The 20,186-nt window shown below is 49.8% G+C and overlaps 1 protein-coding gene across 10 annotated transcripts in view; it reads right to left on the bottom strand.

Annotated features, from left to right (window-relative positions):
• Positions 1-20,186, bottom strand: part of enah (ENAH actin regulator) — a 79,472-nt gene that overhangs the window by 37,489 nt on the left and 21,797 nt on the right. For 3 of the 10 annotated variants that reach the window (XM_072703152.1, XM_072703151.1, XM_072703153.1), the window contains exons 2-3: positions 8,149-8,314; positions 3,146-3,323 (exon numbers count right to left, since the gene is read on the bottom strand). In XM_072703152.1, coding sequence (XP_072559253.1) covers positions 3,146-3,323; positions 8,149-8,314 — 344 coding nt within the window. Of the gene's footprint in view, positions 1-3,145; positions 3,324-8,148; positions 8,315-17,496; positions 18,127-20,186 lie in introns of those variants that run through there. The other 7 variants (XM_072703148.1, XM_072703149.1, XM_072703150.1 and 4 more) reach the window with 7 other exon arrangements.

Below are 20,186 nucleotides of genomic sequence, written 5' to 3'. Positions count from 1 at the left end.
TCTGCCAGGTCTTTGTTTGCTTCAGCGGGGGGTAGGGGTCGTCTGTTGCTGGTGATATCTCGCAGGCCTCTCCACACTGATGCAGGGTCATTGGCTGAGAACCGTTCTTTCAGCTTCTCAGAGTAGCTTCTTTTTGCCACTTTGATCTCACTGGTCAGCGTGTTCCTGGCCTGCCTGTACAGGGCCCTGTCACCACTTCTGTAGGCATCCTCCTTGGCCTGGTGAAGATGTTGCAGTTTGGGAGTGAACCATGGTTTATTGTTGTTGTATGTGCAGAAGGTCTTGGTCGGGACACACACATCTTCACAAAAACTGATGTATGATGTCACAGTGTCTGTCAGCTCATCCAGATTATCAGATGCAGCTTCAAAGACAGTCCAATTAGTGCAGTCAAAACAGTCCTGCAGTTTCTGCTTTGCTGCATTGGTCCACTTCTTCACAGTTTTGACTACAGGCTTGGCACGTTTAAGCTGTTGCCTGTAAATTGGAATAAGATGGACCATACAGTGATCAGAATGTCCTAAAGCTGCCCGGGGGACAGAGCGATAGGCATCTTTTAAAATGGTGTAACAGTGGTCCAGTGTGATGTTGTCCCTGGTGGGGCAGTCGATATGCTGTCTGTATTTAGGAAGTTCCTGGTGTAGATTCACTCTGTTAAAATCACCAAGGACAATAAAAGGGAATAGGGATATTTTCTTTCCAGGGGGGGTGATCTGGTCAGCCAGCATGCATTTACATCTCAAGCTCATTTACATCTGAATGTTGGTGGTGCTGTTAGACTGTGAGAATTGTATGCTTTGAACTCTCCAGTGCTTTTTTAATACCATTCAGTGACTGATGTTGGGAAGACAATGGATATTTACTGTACACCTCCATGTCTCCTGGATTACTGACCCCAAGTCATTTCTGCTACATGGCTTTACACTGTACAATATTTATATTTACATTTAAAGCATTTAGCAGACTTATCCAAAGCAACGTACAAGGTATCAAGGTACAATAAGCTGGGTTTAGAGGAGCTTACAGTTTTGATGGCGAGTCCGGCTCTGTGATGGAGGGATGTTAAAGTGTTTTCTGTCTTGTGATTTCTTCTATTTCTATTTAGCCGTTTAGATGGTGGACCAGACTTCACGAAATAGCGTTTCTAATGTGACTAGCCTTTTTCTGCGTATTGAAACTTTTCAGAAATGCAAGACTTTGCCAGTGCTTTTGTTCACCACCCGAGCGTATAGTCGTGAACAGATGTGAAATTTTGGCCAACTTCTTCATTGAAATTCGATTTGTATGTGTTCAGAAAAATTTGTGATCAGAGGCTTTAAAAGTGTTTATCCAAATAGGGACCTCAAAAAATGTCCCCAAAAGTAGGAAAATTTCAGGTTTTACTACACTTTGGGGGCAATTTGGTCCTCAAATGTGATCTATGCAAACCCACACACAAACACACACATACTACCAGTCAAAAGAGATGTTAATGACTTTCACACATTCAGTTGACCCCCCACCCCCAGCCCCCAGCCCCCAGCCCCCAGCCCCACCACTTTTCTTGTGCTTGTGGGCAGTTCCTTGCTCAGGGTATTTGCTATGGTGAACTTTCATGCAAAAAACATTTGCACTTTCAGGGTCCCTGTGTGGCTCAGTGGGCTAAGCCTGTGTGCTTGTGTTCCCTGGGTCACTGGTTCAAACCCAGCCTCAGCATGTCAGTCATGACTATACAGTGTATAAATGTTTTTGGTAGACGATCATACTTTTTTTCCACTATAGTCTTCTGGTTTCTAATTTACATGCCAACAACAGTTTTGACTGGTAGTGTGTAATGACTGTTTAGTAGTGTTTATTTAACCGACTGGCTTGATAGTCAGAATATGGAATAGTCTTCCTGATAACATAGTGCAAGCTGAATCCTTGAGTTCCTTTAAATCAGAGCTAGATAAGATTTTAACAACTCTGAGCTATTAGTTAAGTTCTCCCTAAGCGAGCTTGATGGGCCGAATGGCCTCCTCTCGTTTGTATAGTTCTTATGTTCTTATGATCTGAAAGCAGTGTTTCTTATGTTAAAAAAATAACCTCACCTTGACCGCTTCAAACATCTGTCTCATCTGTCTCATTGTTTCATTGTGGCCAAGCAGAGAAGTTAATGACACATTCACACATCACCCCCCCCCCCCCCCCCCGTGGATGTGCAGCCACCAGCAGCCTATCCGGCTGTTAGCCAGACAGAAAGAAAAAACACACCTTTATTCTCCACAGTCAACCTTATTACTTTGTTTAGACCTGTAATTAGTCTGTCACACACATCTTGGGTCACTCTCTTCTCCCAAAATAACTCTTGGACATGCTGCTGCTTTGTACCTGGCTTGGCCTCCTTGCGCATGAAATCTTTCATCTTGTGCCAAACAAGCTTAATGGGCTTCAAATCTGATTAATTTTCATATACCTCTCATTGCTTGACAATATCAGTCTTAATACTTTGTTTAGGCCTGTAATTATTGTATTGGACATATCTTGGGACCGCCTCATCTCCAAAGAGGGAAGTAAAATAAAATTGTAATTTCATCAATAAACTGACTAAAAACACATTTTGACAGTTTTAGGCCATCTTTGCCTCACAACAGAAACTATTTCTAAATTTCACAGGCCATTTATTGCAGTGTAGTAAGTTTATTAATGAAATTGGAATTTTGTTTAAATATAGGGAAATTGTACTTGCTTAGATTTTCATTTTTTGCAGTGGAGTTACAATACCTGATTCAGGTATCTTACCTGATTTCAGGTAAGTCACTTCAGATTACTGCTCTCCCTGGTGGATGGATAGATCATTGCAAGTACTTTACACACAGAGAGTTGAGGGGTGGATCATGCCGGCCCCCTTTTTCATTACATCATCGTGGGGGATCTCATTACAGTCAAGGACCAGCCAAGAGCCAGTCAAGGTCCTGTCAAGGACCTGTCATGGAAAGTGGGGAAATTTTAAGCGGCTGGATCTGTATGCAGAGACGCAGAGCCGGAGGCGGATTATGGCCCATTTTTACCAATCAGCAGCTCAAAGTCAAAGTCAATCAATGACAGAGGACTGAGCCAAGTTGCAGTAGATTCAGTCGATCCAGTAGATCCAGGAATAGTCCTAACAGACGGGGCCAGTACTCACCCGCTTCCTGCGAGTTAAGCACCTCCAGGGCATGCATCATGGCACTGGCAAACACGTTGGCATCCTCCTTACTGCCGAAGTTGAGGCCGTACACCTGGCGGGCATCGCGCCATTGGTGGAACGTCTGCGTGGCCTGGTTGTACTTCAGTCCCTTGGGGATGGCACAGTTGATCACCACCTGGGAAGGGGAGGGGTCACATGAGGCAGAGCTGACGATAGGGAGCACACACACAGGTTTGTAATGATGTCTTTGTGGGGACTCTCCATTCATCTCTATGGGGGAAACTCTAATCCCAACATGATGACCGTATCCCCTACCCAGCCCTAAGCTTAACCATAAGTAACCCAACTAAAAATGAGACTTCCTGAGATCTTCGTGGGGACCTGAAAAATGATCACAATTGTAAGTCCCAAAATAATAGGTTTTTATCTCATTCTGGGGGACACACAGCCCTAAACCTAATCCCCCCCCCCCCCACCCCACCCCACACACACACACACACACACACACACTATACAATCTGACAGTGCATTTTAGTGTATGACAATACTGATGGATGGAAACTGGGTGCAACATCTGTGGGAAACACATTAACACTCACATGGCAAGACCCTGAAGAACCTTGGATGGCAGGTCATCAATCTCCTTCAGTGCTAAACCCCCTGCATGGATCTACCATCCTCATACCCCCCCCCCCCCCAATCAGAGTTGAAACCCAAAAAAACGACTACTTTCAGGACCATAGGGTGCGCCCCGTTTAAAATTCAAGGACTGATGCGGTATCAGGAGCAGCCAGTCTGCGGAGGGACAGCAATGCTCATCACACACCGTGCTGCTCCGCGCTGATAAGCGGACGTAAGCTCACGCGGCCGACATGGGGACATGCGGATCGGTAACAGACATGCCGGCCCCTCCCCCTTCATCACTCCGAGGTCACAGACAGTCCACGGTGGCGATGCCAGTGCACACACACAGAGTGCTAACCAAGTGCATGCTAATGCAAGCCGTTGCAGTTTCTGCACGTGTGGACATTGCAACTCATTGAAGTGCATGGGTTTCCTACAGGGGGACAAATTGCAGTGAGATCGCGCCATATGGCTGGGGCCCCGAATCGACTCACAGGTACCAATCTCTGCCACCGCCTCTTCCCACAATTACCTAATTAACCCGGTCATTCTGCTTTGTCATTCACCAAATGAGATAAACAATGAAATCAGAAGGTTATACCTACACATGCCCTGTACTTTATGCTGTGTTAAGATGCCGCATAGTGAACACAGCACAGTTAGACTAGAACCAAACCCCATTCACGTTTGATCACCCCTCCCCCACCTGTCACATATGGAACAGTCTAAAAGGTCCCAGCTCATTAAGCACAGGCTATCCATCACGTCCCCACAATTATCCGAGTCCGCATCGCCGATTAAGCCCTCCATTGCCACAGAAACAGGGACGGCCCCCCAAGTCTCCACAGCTGATTTCACAGGAGACGTCTTTTCCCTGAAATTTTGGGAAATATACAAAAACATTTTAGGCATGATTTTTCTTCACCATGCGCCCCCATCCCCACAATGTCCAAAGCTGCAAAGAAGCAAGAGTACCCCCCCCCCCAAAAAAAAAGGGACTTCACTTTACTACTTTGGCCTGCTGCTAGAAAATTACCCCCCCCCCCCCAATCCATCCCGCCTGCCAGGTAACAGGTGTGTTCCGAGCTCTTCCTAAACCACAGTGTCATGTTTCACAGCCAATTTTCATCATGCTCTTAATTACACTAACGGGAGACATTCACCAATATTGCACGTGGACCTCTAATCACCCGGCCTTGGCACTTATCTAACTCCTCGGGAATTCGGCGATGAGTTCCTGAGAAGAGTGTTACTTTCATCTAGCCTCCTGGCATTCTCCGTAGAAAAACAAAGCAGCACAACCTGTTCCTCTCCCCATGAGCTCAGAAACAAAACATTACCAATAAAAAAGTACCATCAAAACGAAGCGAAGGCGTGCTCTGCCTCCGTCAGCAAAAACGGAATTCCAGAGGCATTTCTGCCGAGGTCCCCTGGAAGGGCCTTTAACACGTAGTCGTGTTAAACCACCACATCTCTGATGGGAGCCTTTGGTTGGCCTCCTGAACAAACATGGGCCATCTGTCTTCAAATGAACCGCTCGCCATGAAAACAAGCATGGAGATGCGACTATGGCATGACTATTACGTTATCATTTTACTGATACAGGCACAGGAGCGTCCAGCTTTCCTGTCTTCATGCCCAAGGTGAGAATTTCCAATTTTTCACCAGCATTTGATAGACGGTGGGTGATTCAGGACAACGACTCACATTAACCCCGACCAGACCAATAACTGTGGTTCTTCATCTAAACAAAGCCTGACGGTGATAGTAGGTAGCACACCAAGGTGATGAATCACATTTTTAATAGCAGATTGCAAAACGTTCCCCCCCCCTCAGAATCACTGGGAGACACGGGAAAAATTAAAACCCTGTCGATCAGCTGGTTCAAAGACGTGAAACAAGAATATCAACAGAGGAGGCGCTAATCCGGCTCAATGAGAAGCCAACATGGCACATCGAGAACCGGAACGGCAAGATGGCACTCTGGGCCTTTTCACGAGGCTCGCCTTTCTCACACCCCACCTCCCCCGAGTGACACCCAGGCCGACCCTGTACAAACGATACCCCCCAGCAGACAGCCCTCTCCCATTAACGCTGCTACTGGGTTTAGCAAACAAAAACGAGAGTCGCGAGACCGGCTTACTTTCAGGCAGCGAAGGCAGTTTGAACGGATACATGGCTATACGTCTGCTTTCCAGGCCGGCGGTTGATGAGATTGGAAATCACTTTGCCCCCCCCCCCCCAGGTCTATAAATGACAAAAAGCAGAACAAATGGGATTCAAGGCAGCGATCAGTCTCTCCCAGCTCCCCGGCCTGACAGCTGCATTTGGGCACTGCGGAGATGCTTCAGCGAGCCAGTTTCCCAAGTTACTGGGCTGAACAAAGTTGCATTGAAGCACCACTGCAGTCGGTCAAGCAACCAACCGACCAACCAACATACCAATGGCCCAACCGAACTACGAAACAGACCCCTTTTCAAACGGACCACACTTTTTGCTGCAAATCTGGGCTAGACGCTAAAGCTCATGGCAAACAGGCTACTAACACCCTGTGAGTTTGCCACTACTCTGAAAGAAGGTGGACCTAGACCACGACATGGAAAGAAAGAGGCTTTGAGGCCTATGAGTATTCTCCACACGTCATGATAGAAGGGAAAACAGTCAAACTAGGTGAGCAGTTTCCATGACAGCCTGACAGAGCCATGCATGTCCTCCACGGTGAAATTCTTTGGAGGGAGTTGGTTGCATAGGTAAAAGCTCACCATGCCAGCAGACCCCTGAAAGACCAACTAGAAGGTAACAAAAGGTTCACGGCGAACATGAGGCAATGAATGCCATTTCACTGAGCTCTCCTTCTGGGCTAAACAAAACAACTGAAACACTAAACAGTGTTTATAAAAACTTACAATCAAGAAAGCTAATCTTGTAATGCTGTTATGGGACAAACCCCATATTCTAGATGAGCGTTTACCTTTCAAATAAAACCATTGGTCGACGGAGGAACTAAGCCTCAGCCTTGAAACTGATGATTGGTTGGAATTACCAGTTGGTGACACTGATACATTCCAAGCTATCGCGACTCCCACGTAGACTGGGACCTGCAGTCATCCACTCAGGGTGAGTTGCAGAGAACTACATTTACGGATGATTCCAAAACCCATCAACCTGCGCCCGCCTCCCAGCTACCATGAAAAACTACTACCCATACTTAGACTGCAGCACTTAGATTCAAAAAAGCACCTACAGTATTTCTAGCCCCATCATCCACACACTTACACAGATTTAAAACAAACATTGTAGGCTGAGGAACTGGAATTTACTCACATGTTTTGCATAAGCCAATAAAAACTTGCAAGGTTCTTCAGAGGAAGGGCATCAACAGTGCAAAATCAGTAGTAAAAAGAGCTCATTTGACTGATACTCAAATCAAAAAAGTAATCAAAATCTGACCTCTTTTGACCTTAGCTACTCTTCAGGAACGGTGCTCCGAACGTTTTGAACCTGCACTCCAGTCATGAAGTCCAGCTACATCGTAAATCTCATTCAAAGGAGAACTACTTATATCAAGTACATAAAATTAATCTGCCTATTTACACTCAACTTCAAGTCACTCTGAAGAGGGTCTGACAAACATGTGTCTGCATGAGGTGTCAAGACTTGATTACACATATGTCTTGCTGTTTCCAAACTGGAACTCATACTGAAAGCTGCATGGATGGGGTTAATAGCCTGTCATCATGTGCAGCTGCTTGCCTCTTCTCAAGCAGATGGATCTAATGGAGTCCTAAACTCATACACACCCTTTTCCATTCATTTTGGCTCAGCAGTAAATACAGCCGGATGTGTTTTGCGGATCTTGCCCCTCGTCAATGATCCAGCCTCAAGTGTAAAATATCGCACACCAGACCTGCTCCCCCAGGCCCAACACGATACTGAGTCACTCCTGCACTCCCCGTGCAACCGTGGACCACGGTAGGAGAATCCCAGCCACCAAGGTCCCACAGGCCATAAAAGGTAGACAAGGTCTCCACCCAAATGCAACCTCTTGAGGGTGAGCTTAGAAGAACTTGGGCGGCAATCGTACAGCGATCTGGCCAGCTACACAGCAAATTCAGCATCAACAACAACAACAACAACAAAAAGCGGTACACCATTTTTATCCATGCAGAACCCAAAAGGTCAAATGAGAACAAAACTGAGGAAGAATATCCACAATTCACAAAAAAAACTGTATAGAAAGGGCCGGTAATGTATAATATGTCATTATAATATTGCAGTCTGCGGGACAGCAACCCGGGCAAGAATCTCCACCATGAGCCACAAGGTGGAATGTCCCTGAAACCCACCCACCAGTCTGTCCAAGCAGTCCCGCTCACCTGATGGTCCTGGATCTTCCGACCCACCACCCTGAAGGCGTTGTTCCCCGTGTGATGGTAGATGTGGACCCGGCTGAAGCCCGCAGAGCCCCCAGCTGGGACCCATTTCTTGTTGCCGTCGTCATACACCATGACAGCAGCCCGTGCCTGACAGATGCTCTGTTCACTGCAGGGGGACATCAGGGAGACAGTGTTACATATCAGGTGAAGGCATGCACAACCCCCCCCCCCCAAAAAAATAAGATAATGTCAGTGAGACATCCTCTCCATTCACCGCCCCCCCCAAACTGAACAAACCTAATAAAAACATGTCATAAGTCACACTCATCTGGCAGCACAGAGACACGGCAGGTTTACGGCTCCCGGGCCAGGGGGGGGGTCACCAAGACGACACCGAGAGGGGACTTTCTAAGAGGTTAGTGTAGTTGACGTGGGCCACCAGCCAGATGCTTGTGTCTGAGCGGGCCCACCGACGCCACCCGACTGAAGGGTGACTCAGCAACTTCCCATTGTTCTCCGGCCTAATGGGATGTCACCGGCTGACTGGCACCATAAGCCCACAGAATACTCATGTAGACCCCTCCTCCTTGCTAGAAGGGCAGGTGGTTCATAGTAGCTTCAGTATTCATTTCAGTGTCTTGGGACTTTCCCCTCCAATAATCCACCAGCATTTGCAATTTTAGGACCACAAAGAAACGAGATTCACCACATTAACCTTACAGGTGAGTAACATCAGGTAAATTGGACTAAGGACAACTTCCGAATTACATCTGGCAGACGTGCTACTTCCGGAACGGAACACATCTCATCTGCCACAATGAACCGGTAGAGGTTCATCCACTGGGATCCATCCGTGAGGAACAGACCGGCTGGTAATTAGTGCAAGAACGAGCTGCCAAGGGGGGACACCCTGGGAACCAAGGGGAGCTCAGCTGCTGCGGACTCAGGGGACAACAGGCTTGGACTGTGCCTGGGACAGGACGAGATGAGGAGTGAGCTCATTGCAAAACAGACATCACATTTATCAGGGGGAGGGGCATTTAGCCCCCCCCACCGTGAGCACCAAGGTCCACAATTCTTTAATAAAATTCATTATAGCCTTTTCATACGCATATTTGAAGACCTAAGGATGCCCCCCAAGGCTCATCTAAGGATGCTGTCAGAAACAAAGGTACTTAGGGTGTAGACAGGGGCAATTAAGGTGTGGATGGGTTAACAGCCTGTCATTCCTTCACGTGGGATAAAATGTGCCATTTTCACACTTCCCTGAAGAAAGTAGTGCTACAATGGGAAGCATCTGTTTTTGAACACACGTCCGCAGCCAGAAGACTGGGCCTGCATGATTCCAAACAAACAGACATTTTCTGGTTCATAATTTTCAGGACATCAAATCCCAGACGTGCCCCCACCCCCCCACCCTGCTGAACTCCGGGATCTCGGCCTGGGCCGTAGCACCTGCACCACGCGTGTCAGTCGGTCACCGCGACCCTCACCAGACTCCGTGCGCCATGTGGTCCGGGGGAGGAGTGAAGGACGTTTGAGGAGTGATGGAGGGATAGAGGGATGGGGTGGGGGGACATGCGGCTGAGTCACCCGCTGGCTTGCTCAGGCAGGCCCCTCAGCCGAAATCCCCACAGCAGTTATGGAATGGGCTGGAGGCAGGACGCCAGAAGGCTGCTGGAGTCAGCGGCGCCCAGCTGAGAGGCCAGAGGCCGCTTCACAACCAGGCGGTGATTCTGAGGCTCAGAGGAAGCCAGACCCGGGCGTTAGGGACTTGGGGGGGTCAGAATAGCATTTTTAAATAGTTAAGGAGTCATTTATTGATCACTGCATACATCCTGCTGATATTCGTCTATTATTTAGCCACAAAATGACACCACCCCACTTAACAATACCCCCCCCCCCTGCACATTGATAACCAAGCTGCCAGTTAAAACCCATCACTGCTTTTTGAAAAAGTAACAAGCAGGCCGAGGCAGTGCTGTTCGGACCACGATGGTCCTACACGGCGTCGCCAAAACCCAGTGTCTGAATGGCAGGGCGACGCTTCTTAGGAATACACATGGGCATCTCCCAGGGGACGGACACGCAGATCGAGAGTCGGGACAATGGTGCCCGGAGAAGCGTGAACGAAAGCTCAGTCTGCAAAAAGTCACGAAGCTGCACTCGCACCAGCGTTCCTGCTGGCTCGGGCCGCAGTTCCGGATTCTTCTCCGGCTGCGAGTAGCGGCTTTCAGCATAGCGGACTAAACAGAGGGAAGGGCAGCACACCACAGTGAGCCCCCATCAGCGAGCTCACGTCACTTTAGCTGAGGCAGCCAACATCTGATGAGTGAGCACCCCCCCCCCCCCCACCACCACCTTTGGGGAGAGACGAACCCCAGGCCACTGGCAAGAGCAGAGTGAATTCACAGACCAGCATGATTTCATCACCAGCGTGTCAAAGGCGGGTGGTCAGCTTATTTCCCTCCAATCAGCTGTTGCAGGATAACCTGCGTCAACCAAACAGAAACGCATTCGAGTCTGTATTCCTCATGTAGTGTGTGTGTGTGTCCCATGTTACAGTCAAGTCACTCGACTTTTATGAATGCTAACTCTATATATACACTCACCTAAAGGATTATTAGGAACACCATACTAATACGGTGTTTGACCCCCTTTCGCCTTTAGAACTGCTTTAATTCTACGTGGCATTGATTCAACAAGGTGCTGAAAGCATTCTTTAGAAATGTTGGCCCATATTGATAGGATAGCATCTTGCAGTTGATGGAGATTTGTGGGATGCACATCCAGGGAACGAAGCTCCCGTTCCACCACATCCCAAAGATGCTCTATTGGGTTGAGATCTGGTGACTGTGGGGGCCATTTTAGTACAGTGAACTCATTGTCGTGTTCAAGAAACCAATTTGAAATGATTCGAGCTTTGTGACATGGTGCATTATCCTGCTGGAAGTAGCCATCAGATAATGGGTACATGGTGGTCATAAAGGGATGGACATGGTCAGAAACAATGCTCAGGTAGGCCGTGGCATTTAAACGATGCCCAATTGGCACTAAGGGGCCTAAAGTGTGCCAAGAAAACATCCCCCACACCATTACACCACCACCACCAGCCTGCACAGTGGTAACAAGGCATGATGGATCCATGTTCTCATTCTGTTTACGCCAAATTCTGACTCTACCATTTGAATGTCTCAACAGAAATCGAGACTCATCAGACCAGGCAACATTTTTCCAGTCTTCATCTGTCCAATTTTGGTGAGCTCGTGCAAATTGTAGCCTCTTTTTCCTATTTGTAGTGGAGATGAGTGGTACCCGGTGGGGTCTTCTGCTGTTGTAGCCCATCCGCCTCAAGGTTGTGTGTGTTGTGGCTTCACAAATGCTTTGCTGCATACCTCGGTTGTAACGAGTGGTTATTTCAGTCAAAGTTGCTCTTCTATCAGCTTGAATGAGTCGGCCCATTCTCCTCTGACCTCTAGCATCAACAAGGCATTTTCGCCCACAGGACTGCCGCATACTGGATGTTTTTCCCTTTGCACACCATTCTTTGTAAACCCTAGAAATGGTTGTGCGTGAAAATCCCAGTAACTGAGCAGATTGTGAAATACTCAGACCGGCCTGTCTGGCACCAAGAACCATGCCACGCTCAAAATTGCTTAAATCACCTTTCTTTCCCATTCTGACATTCAGTTTGGAGTTCAGGAGATTGTCTTGACCAGGACCACACCCCTAAATGCATTGAAGCAACTGCCATGTGATTGGTTGATTAGATAATTGCATTAATGAGAAATTGAACAGGTGTTCCTAATAATCCTTTAGGTGAGTGTATATATATGTATAAAAATGAGATGATGGAGGTCATGGGGGTCTTCCTGAGGCTCTAGCAAACACCCAAGCCTGTTTAACACAGAACATGAGTCTGGGAAGTCATTCACTGCACTAAGCATAATCATTACTATGATTAAAACCACACCTAGGTATAGTAGGGCACCAAAGCCACACCCCCAGCAAGATAAACATCATTAAAAAAAACACACACAAACAAAATATTGCCTCCAGCTCCGAACACCAAAAAGATCTGATCAACATGCAGAAACGCAGCTCATTGTGCGGCTCTGGTCCGTCATCTCCCCCCCGGGTACGTGCTTCAGGCAGACGGGGCACCTCAAGGCCAAAGCAAACGATCTCCGCCCATTATCCCGGGTCCCGCTCAGCGGCACGCCTACCTCCGAGGACGCCGCCGTAACAACCCCTCTTCTAAAGAGGCCGGGGATCACAGGATTTTTGTTTTTGTCATTTTTTTAAAAAAATTCATTACCGCCAACATTCCCGAGCAGACGGGTAACATGAAAAGGGCCAAGAACTGAGACAGGACCAGCCAGAAGCGGCAAAGCCGGACCCCCGCAGGGCAGAGGGGAGACCAGGCACTGGCAGACAGCCTCAGGCTTGGAGCCCAGGCCTCCGTCTCACGGCCCGCAAGCGGCTATCCTGCATGCATCTGTATTTTACCCACAATTCCATCCCTGGGAATAACAAGCTTTTCCACTGGAACAAGCTGTAACATCCACTGCCATCCTGCTCTGATCCTGCTTTTTATCACATTGTTTACACTGCCAACAGCTCCAGTATTTGGTGCAGATTAATTACACCTTTTTCTAAGGGTTTGGGGGGAGAGGGGGCAAGGAAGCACAGCCACTTTTCTCACGCTCACCCCCCCCCCCCACTGCAGCCCAAACACGCCATCCTCTTCTTTTTGTGCCACGTAAACAGATACAAAACAGAAAACAGTCCCAAACACACTAAATGGCTGTTTATTTGCCATAAAAAGGGTCCTTGTGCAGAACTCCATAACAAACTGGAATTAAACAACCTGGGAGAGCAAAAGCTAGACCCCCCCCCCCAAAGAGCAGATCTCCCATAATACCGTGCAGACAGCCACCAAAGCCATAAGCTCATGTTGTTTTCATAGAGAGCAGGGCTTCTAAACAATACAGCTCAATGGGGTGGAGGGGGGGTGGTTGGATTGTCAGATTAACTTAAAATGATCTAGTGCCACAATCAGGCACCCAGAGGCTTCCATCCATTTGCACGCCTTCCAACGGCCACGACGCCACAAATGAGCCTGCACTATATTTAAAAAATCTGACACTGCCCCCCAAAAAGCAGGAACAGCGCTGCCAGGAGTCCATGGCCTCGGCGGGAAACTAGAGGCCATTAGAACAGCAACCGCCGAATTCCTGCTCCAGAACCACAGGCCTTTTAATATGGCCTGTAACCCCACACGGACCAGAGCCGTACCACAGACTACGGGAAATACTTCCACACGCGCCGCCCCTCATGACGCGTTCCCCGAACACAAGACGAGGACGGCCCAAGCGGCTAATGGATCCTCAGTACGGCCCGGGGTGGAGAAAAGGAATGTTGGCCGGGGCGCACCCTGAACTCCTTCCACGGCTGTCGTTAATGGTAATAAGACACTCGGAGGTACAGGCCGGCTTCCAGGCAGCCTGAAGTGTTTTAAAAAGTAAAGGGTTTTAAAGTCCCCTAAACACCCAATAAAAGTGCGGTGCGGTGCCACATATCGTCCCGCTGGCTGCACTTCCCGTCCCGATAATGAGCGCGCTCAGTTAGGGCCCCGGCTACCGACAGCGCGGCCCCTGTACCCTCGTTCGCCAGCGACATCTGCCTTAGTGACACGAAGAACCAAAGACCCGCATGGAACTGGAGGAACCACATAGACGGGCCGGCGCAGCCTACCGGGGGGGGGGGGGAGGAGCCGAATCGCTGCTCAGGATCAGGTGCGGCAGCCACCCAACTTTGGCATCTCAGTCAAGGGGTAACATCTGTGAGGCCCATAAGCACCACCTTTATAACACATGGCAGGGAAGCATGATTGTGTGGAAGCACAAAGACTACATTTCCCACGATCCCCCTCGTCAACCAGCTTCTCTTGTACTGGATATCATTTACCATTGCAGTACAGTACTAAAATCTTTAAAAGAAATGCATGATGGGCACTTTCAATACTTGTAAACTAGCCACCCGAATCATAACCCTAAATAGTAAAACCTAAAATAAGTTTAAGAGCAAGCTTGCCGTCCGCGGTTATACACAAACAGTTCATGCGTTTACCGGCAAGATAACCTGTCTCCAAGTGTGCGCACGGGGCGGGCAGCGAATTTAGAAACGCACTGATAGCGGGATGGCGGAGGCGAGGCACATCATCCAGGTTTCATCGGAAACACGGGGAAGCGAGCAGACCGCGGCAAAGCAAAAAATGCTGACATGCAGTAGCACTAAGGACGCGGGACGGTGTGGAGCAGTGTTTACGTGGAGGAGAAAAAGAGTTAGAGCACAACTAAGCATTTCCAAGAAGATTTTAGCGCCTGATCTCTGCACTCAGCAATTTGGAGGAACTAATTCTGGCATCAAGATGAACACACACACTTGCTAGAGGAAGCCCCCCCACAGGTCTGTAAGTTCTTGGGGGGGGGGGGGGGTGTTTGTCCAGCTCAGAGAAACAGACATGAGTTTGCAGTCCAACAGAAACGAGAACTGAGTGTTGTGAAACCCAGCTGAGCAAGTTCTGTCAGCCTTACTGGACTTTTCTGCTGTGCCCTCAGCATGAACTGGTGTACAGGTGTGTGTGTGTGTGTGTGTGTGTGTGTGCAATGATAATATGCTTGTACAACCAGATACTTTGGGCTGATGAGAGACTTATTTCCACTCTGTTTATCCATTCATTTATTCAAAACCGAAGGAGACTTCAGCTTTTCCCCAAGGTGGCTAGCTTAGCGGATAAGGAGCCGGACTGGTGCTTCACTGCTTGTTTAACTGGGAGATGAGCAGAGCCCACTGCTGTAGCAGAGATGGAGGAATATCTAATGCCTGTTGTGACTTGTATGCACAGGTAAGTCATTATCATTTATGAATATAAAAACCCCCAGAATTCCCTCCCCTACGCCCCTGACCGGCGAAACGCCACCTCCGACTGCATTCGCTCCAGCTACACTCCTTCACCCGCCTTTCCAACGGGCTCTCCTCCAGTCTTTTTATAGGCTGAAAAACTACAGCCGTCACCGTAGCAACACTGTGTACGTGGGTGGGTTTTAAGTATATCCCTTCTGTGATATGGGGGGGGGGGGGGGAGACTGAGAAACAAGGATACACTGCACGCTCCCCCCACCAGACACCAGACACAGCATCTATACCAAAATCCGGAACTGGAGAAACGTGAAACGAGCAAATACAAACAGTCTGTACATCCCACAGGTGCTAAGAGGTTAGCGTCCATAAGGGTGTGGGGGGGGGGGTTCAAAAGTCTAATGCAAAGCCACGTTCCCCAGGGCAAGACACACCAGCCAAGGGTGACGCACAGGCTGTCGCTACAGTGCCTCCCCAGGGATGTGGCCAGCGAGCTCACATTCATGCCGCTTACACAGCCCGGTGTTTGCAGAGCAAGTTCCGGTTGACCACGCGAGACCCCAACTGCACGAAGGCCGGCCCCCGAAGACGTGCGGCCGCTTCCGTTTACCCAACGCAGGCACCTACAAGGCAATGACCAAGAAGCCAAGCCAGCCCAGAGAGGTGGCACTGACTTCCCATATCTACCACGCCAAACACTGCAGCCTGACTATTCATCCCCAAACTTTTAAGGGAATCTCAGCCAACACAAGCGCCTTAATCAAGGCTATGTGTGTAAGAGTGAACACCTGGTGGACACATGTGGAGGTCACCTGATCAGCATGGTCATGGACTCTGAAAATCACTTCCTGTGCCCAGTAAGAACCTTCCAGTAAAATGGACACAAATAAGTTGACACCTCCTGCAACCCTTAAGAGTCAAGCTGACAGTTCAGTTTTAGGCTTTTAAGCTGTTTGAGTAACACCTTTCAGTCTCGGATGAACCATGGCTTTGAACTTGCACTGTACCAGCCTTATCAACACAGTGTTTCCCAATTCAGTACTCAGTGACCCACAGTCGGTCCATTTTGTTGCTCAGCAAAAAACGTGCACTGTCAGTGGGCCCCCATGGACTGGGATGGGAAGCACACTTCTAATCCGCCCTCCACTCAAAAAAATTAAAAATAGGCTACACATGGACAGTCACTTCACTCAACCAGTAACAGGGGCCAGCTAAGGGCTCGCGAGCGGACTGGCCGGAGAATCACAGGAACCAAAACCGTCCCGCACATGTGCAGCTGCAGCAGTGGACAGATGGGAAGCTATATTTTAAGCTACATTAGTCAATCCGGATTAGAGTCTGCCAAGCAAATTCTCATAAAAATAGAAGCAGCAAGCATGAGCAGGACGGGCAGAGGGGATATCCGACTAGGCGGCGGCGATCTCAGCCTTCACTGCGATCTCGGCGATCCTTCACTGCGATCTCGGCGATCCTTCACTGCGATCTCGGCGATCCTTCACTGCGATCCTTCACTATCACGGAGCAGCCAAGCTGGACAGTGGCTGGCTGATATTTACATGGGGGTGGGGGCATGTTTCAGCTAAAGCAGAAACTTTGTTATAATGGAAAAAAAAAAAGTGTGGAGGGACCAAAGCAGATGAGCATGCAAGGTAATAACGTAAATTACTGGCACATCCGCCCAGGGCTGGGGGGCACGTTTGGTGCCTTTGAGAGAGGTGACAGCCCCAACGCGAGCTGCAGGACTCACCTTTGTAACACAGGACGCCCCCGGGGGTCACCAAAGGTCTCAGCGCACTGATATCCTCACTTCCCTTTTACAAAAGTATCTCGGAATTAGCAAACGCAGCCAGATGCCGACTCATCCTCAGCCCCTGATTTTACACACCCGTAAAGCACGTTTTCGTCACTGCACCCCCTACCCTTGCCACCTCACATCACTGTCATACATCTGATCCGATGTGAACAAGAGGAGGGGGAGGAGAAAGAGGCTCCACTCTGCCACTACACATAAAAAGATGTATTAGTACTCGTGACGCGAAAGGCACGCGGAACTTTCCAGCCGCTCTGTAGCCGGGGGCAGCGTGGCAACGTGAAGAAGGCACGTGGCACAGAGAACGACGACGACGACGACAGCCGCCCCGTGGCGCGTTTTCAAAGGGCAATGAGGCAGACAGGGTGCGGAGATCGCCGAACATGTGCGGCACGACACAGGAAACGGGAATCTCGCATCCGGACCGTGGAGCAGCCCCAGAGGAGCAGCCCCAGAGGAGCAGCCCCAGAGGAGCAGCCCCAGAGGAGCAGCCCCTCGCTCACTTGCGGCGAGGCAGTGGGCGGTCCAGGAGCAGCATGCAACTGGTCGTTTTGATGAGCCCGCCGAGTGGTGCGGCGTTTGGTGCGGGATGGAGCCGGGGGTGGGGTACGTACCGGAAGGCTTCCATCTTCGGAGGGAGGACGCATGTCTCGTTGAGGATAAATGCCGACGCCTTGCACGGCGCCGTCGGGTGGAGCTGCATGGCTGGCGGTCCCCGGCGATGGCAGCGTGCCTCGATCACGCTCCCCCGTTCATTCTGCTTTCACCCCGCGTCTCACCGCGCACACTCGCTCGCTCACACGCACACGACTTCGCACGCTCCTCAACGCATCCGCGATTCATCGCTCAGCGGCCGCCGCCAGTCGACGGTGCCTCCTCCATGCTCCTACCGCAGAGTGCGGACCGTCGCCGTGGCGAAGGGTATCCTGGCAACAGGCAACCAGTCCTCACAGTTGTCGATGGAAGATGTGGGGGGGGGGGGGGGGGATCACATTCAAGGGAGATGAAAAGCACAGTGCAGTCCCCTTTCAGTGCGAGTTTCCCATCGTTCTGTCTCTTCACAATCAGCGTTTTTTTAAGCCTTTTCGTTAACACGTATTCAATCAGATTCAGCAGGTGTTACACATGCAGCAATGCGGGGAACCGTTCACGGCAAAAATCTCCAGACGCTACATTTCCATGCAACCGACGAGACGAACAGCCAAGAAAAACAAGCCCCGCGGTCGGATCCGCTGCGAAAGAGCATGCTAACGCTGCCCACCACAAAAACGCAGCCTGATAACTCCGCCTCCACCCACCCCTTAAACAGGCGCCAGTCTACGAAAGGGTCCTAGATCTCTCCCATTCCCAAAGTGCTATGGCGGGCTCTTGTTGCCACGGCAACAACAAGCAAACAGTCACCCCCGAGCCTCGGGGCAATAATAGAGACCTAAGGGCGGCACGGCAGGGCCATAGACACGGGCGTCACCCACGAGGGCAGTGAGCGCAGTGGCCCCGATTGTCTCTAATGAGCTCTCAAAGGGCAGCACTGGCTACTGCAAGCAACCCTACGAGGCAGATCCCTTTAAAGGAACGGAGGACGGATGAGAATGCAGATGAGCACTGGCAGTGGAAGAGCTGCCAAAGCGTACCTCGGTGCCATATGCCGGCGGGACCCCGATATGAGACAGACGCTGTCTGTATAACACCTACAGAAACACGCGATGGATCGCGCTTCAGCCGCGGAGATTTATGCCTGGCATTCAACAATCGGTGAGTCCGCAATAACCATACGATGCGATGGCGGGAAAGGACGAGGGAGCAAGAACACAGTGATGAATTACGCAGCGGCAGAGAAAGATACAGAACTGCATGGGTTTGTGGAACAAAACCCCAAACACTCAAGCACACCTGCTGGGGAGGTGAAAGGTCAAATACCGTACTGTGGTCAAACTTTTGATAGCTGGGAGAAGGACCAGCGAGTCAACAGCAAGGGTGCAGATGGTATTGATGGGTAACCAGCATGCGCACAAGACTGACAGGCAGGCAGCAAGGGGGCAGGGGGTGGGGGCTCAGGCAGACTCACTCTACAGGAACGCCTGCCTCTCAGCCACTTATGAGCCCCCCCCCCACCCAAAGGGGTGTGTATGTGTGTGGGGGGGGGCGCAGCTTCTGACTCAATTAACACATGACAGATTGCACACAGGAAGATAAGGCACTGTGCGGATTCATTCTGAACACCACCCCCCCCCCCCCCGTCCGTCCGTCCACCCGCCCATCCATACAACGGTAGAATAAATGCACCATTCCCAGCACTGCCAGCATTCCCAGTATCGACAAAGTGGCAGACAGCAGGGATCACACTGGTTCCCATTCCAATGAACTACTGCCAACGCAGCTTTCATGAAGGAACAAATGGTTTGAAATTAAAGGTGGTAATTCAAGAGCATTAACGGCACCTCCAAAGTGGCCTCGGGATTAAGATGACACTATCGTGGACATCTAAGCTACTAATTTCAGACAAAGAGGAACCAGAATGGGAGGGGGTTAGGTTTAGGGGGATCTGGTGGCTTTAAATATCACAATAAAATGTTTTACACATCTACAGAAGATCAGACACAGATGTGCCAGACATAGATATGGGTAGCAGAACTGTCAAGTGCACACATTTTACTTCCTAGACTTCCTGTACACACCAGAACAGACGTACCCCTAGTGGCAGGGAGGGTGAGAGCATGACGCTGCTCCCGGCTCACACTGGCGTCCTCCTGACACTTAGGACATCTGCGAGGGAGAACAAAACCTGGTTTTTGGACAGAAACCCCCAACTGGCCTGGACACTAGCAGCTGTCCTTAGCAGCTGAGGGTTCGGTGACTCAGTGGCCCTGGAGAGGGGGGAGGGTCTGAGGGCGAATGAAACGGTAAGAAAGACCTCAGCGAGCCACAGAAACACTAAACACTACAATCTCTCCAGCTCAGCACCGCCGAGTGGAAAGAGGGGTGGGAAAAAAACCACACACACACACAAGCACACACACCATACGGGGGTGAGTCAGCCTGCCTTGGTGGGGATCGCGGGGACGCTGAGGTCGATGAGCAGAGGCCGTGTGCCTGTCCCTGCCAGGTTAGCACATTCATACTCATCCCAAAAGTAGAGGCCTTAGAGTTTAGCCATTTAAAAATACATCAGAAAAAGTGACTTAAAAGAAATGAAAGAAATTAAGGGGTTTCTGGTTTATGGAGGAAACTCATCGAACTTAAACATCAACCCCATTTCATCTGTCCACTACTCAATGACAGCATTCTAAACACTCCAAAATCAATA

Source organism: Paramormyrops kingsleyae, chromosome 19 (assembly GCF_048594095.1).
Source record: "Paramormyrops kingsleyae isolate MSU_618 chromosome 19, PKINGS_0.4, whole genome shotgun sequence".
NCBI lineage: Eukaryota > Metazoa > Chordata > Actinopteri > Osteoglossiformes > Mormyridae > Paramormyrops > Paramormyrops kingsleyae.
The sequence above is the reverse complement of the archived record's forward strand: the minus strand, read 5'-3'. Positions and strand labels throughout refer to the sequence as shown.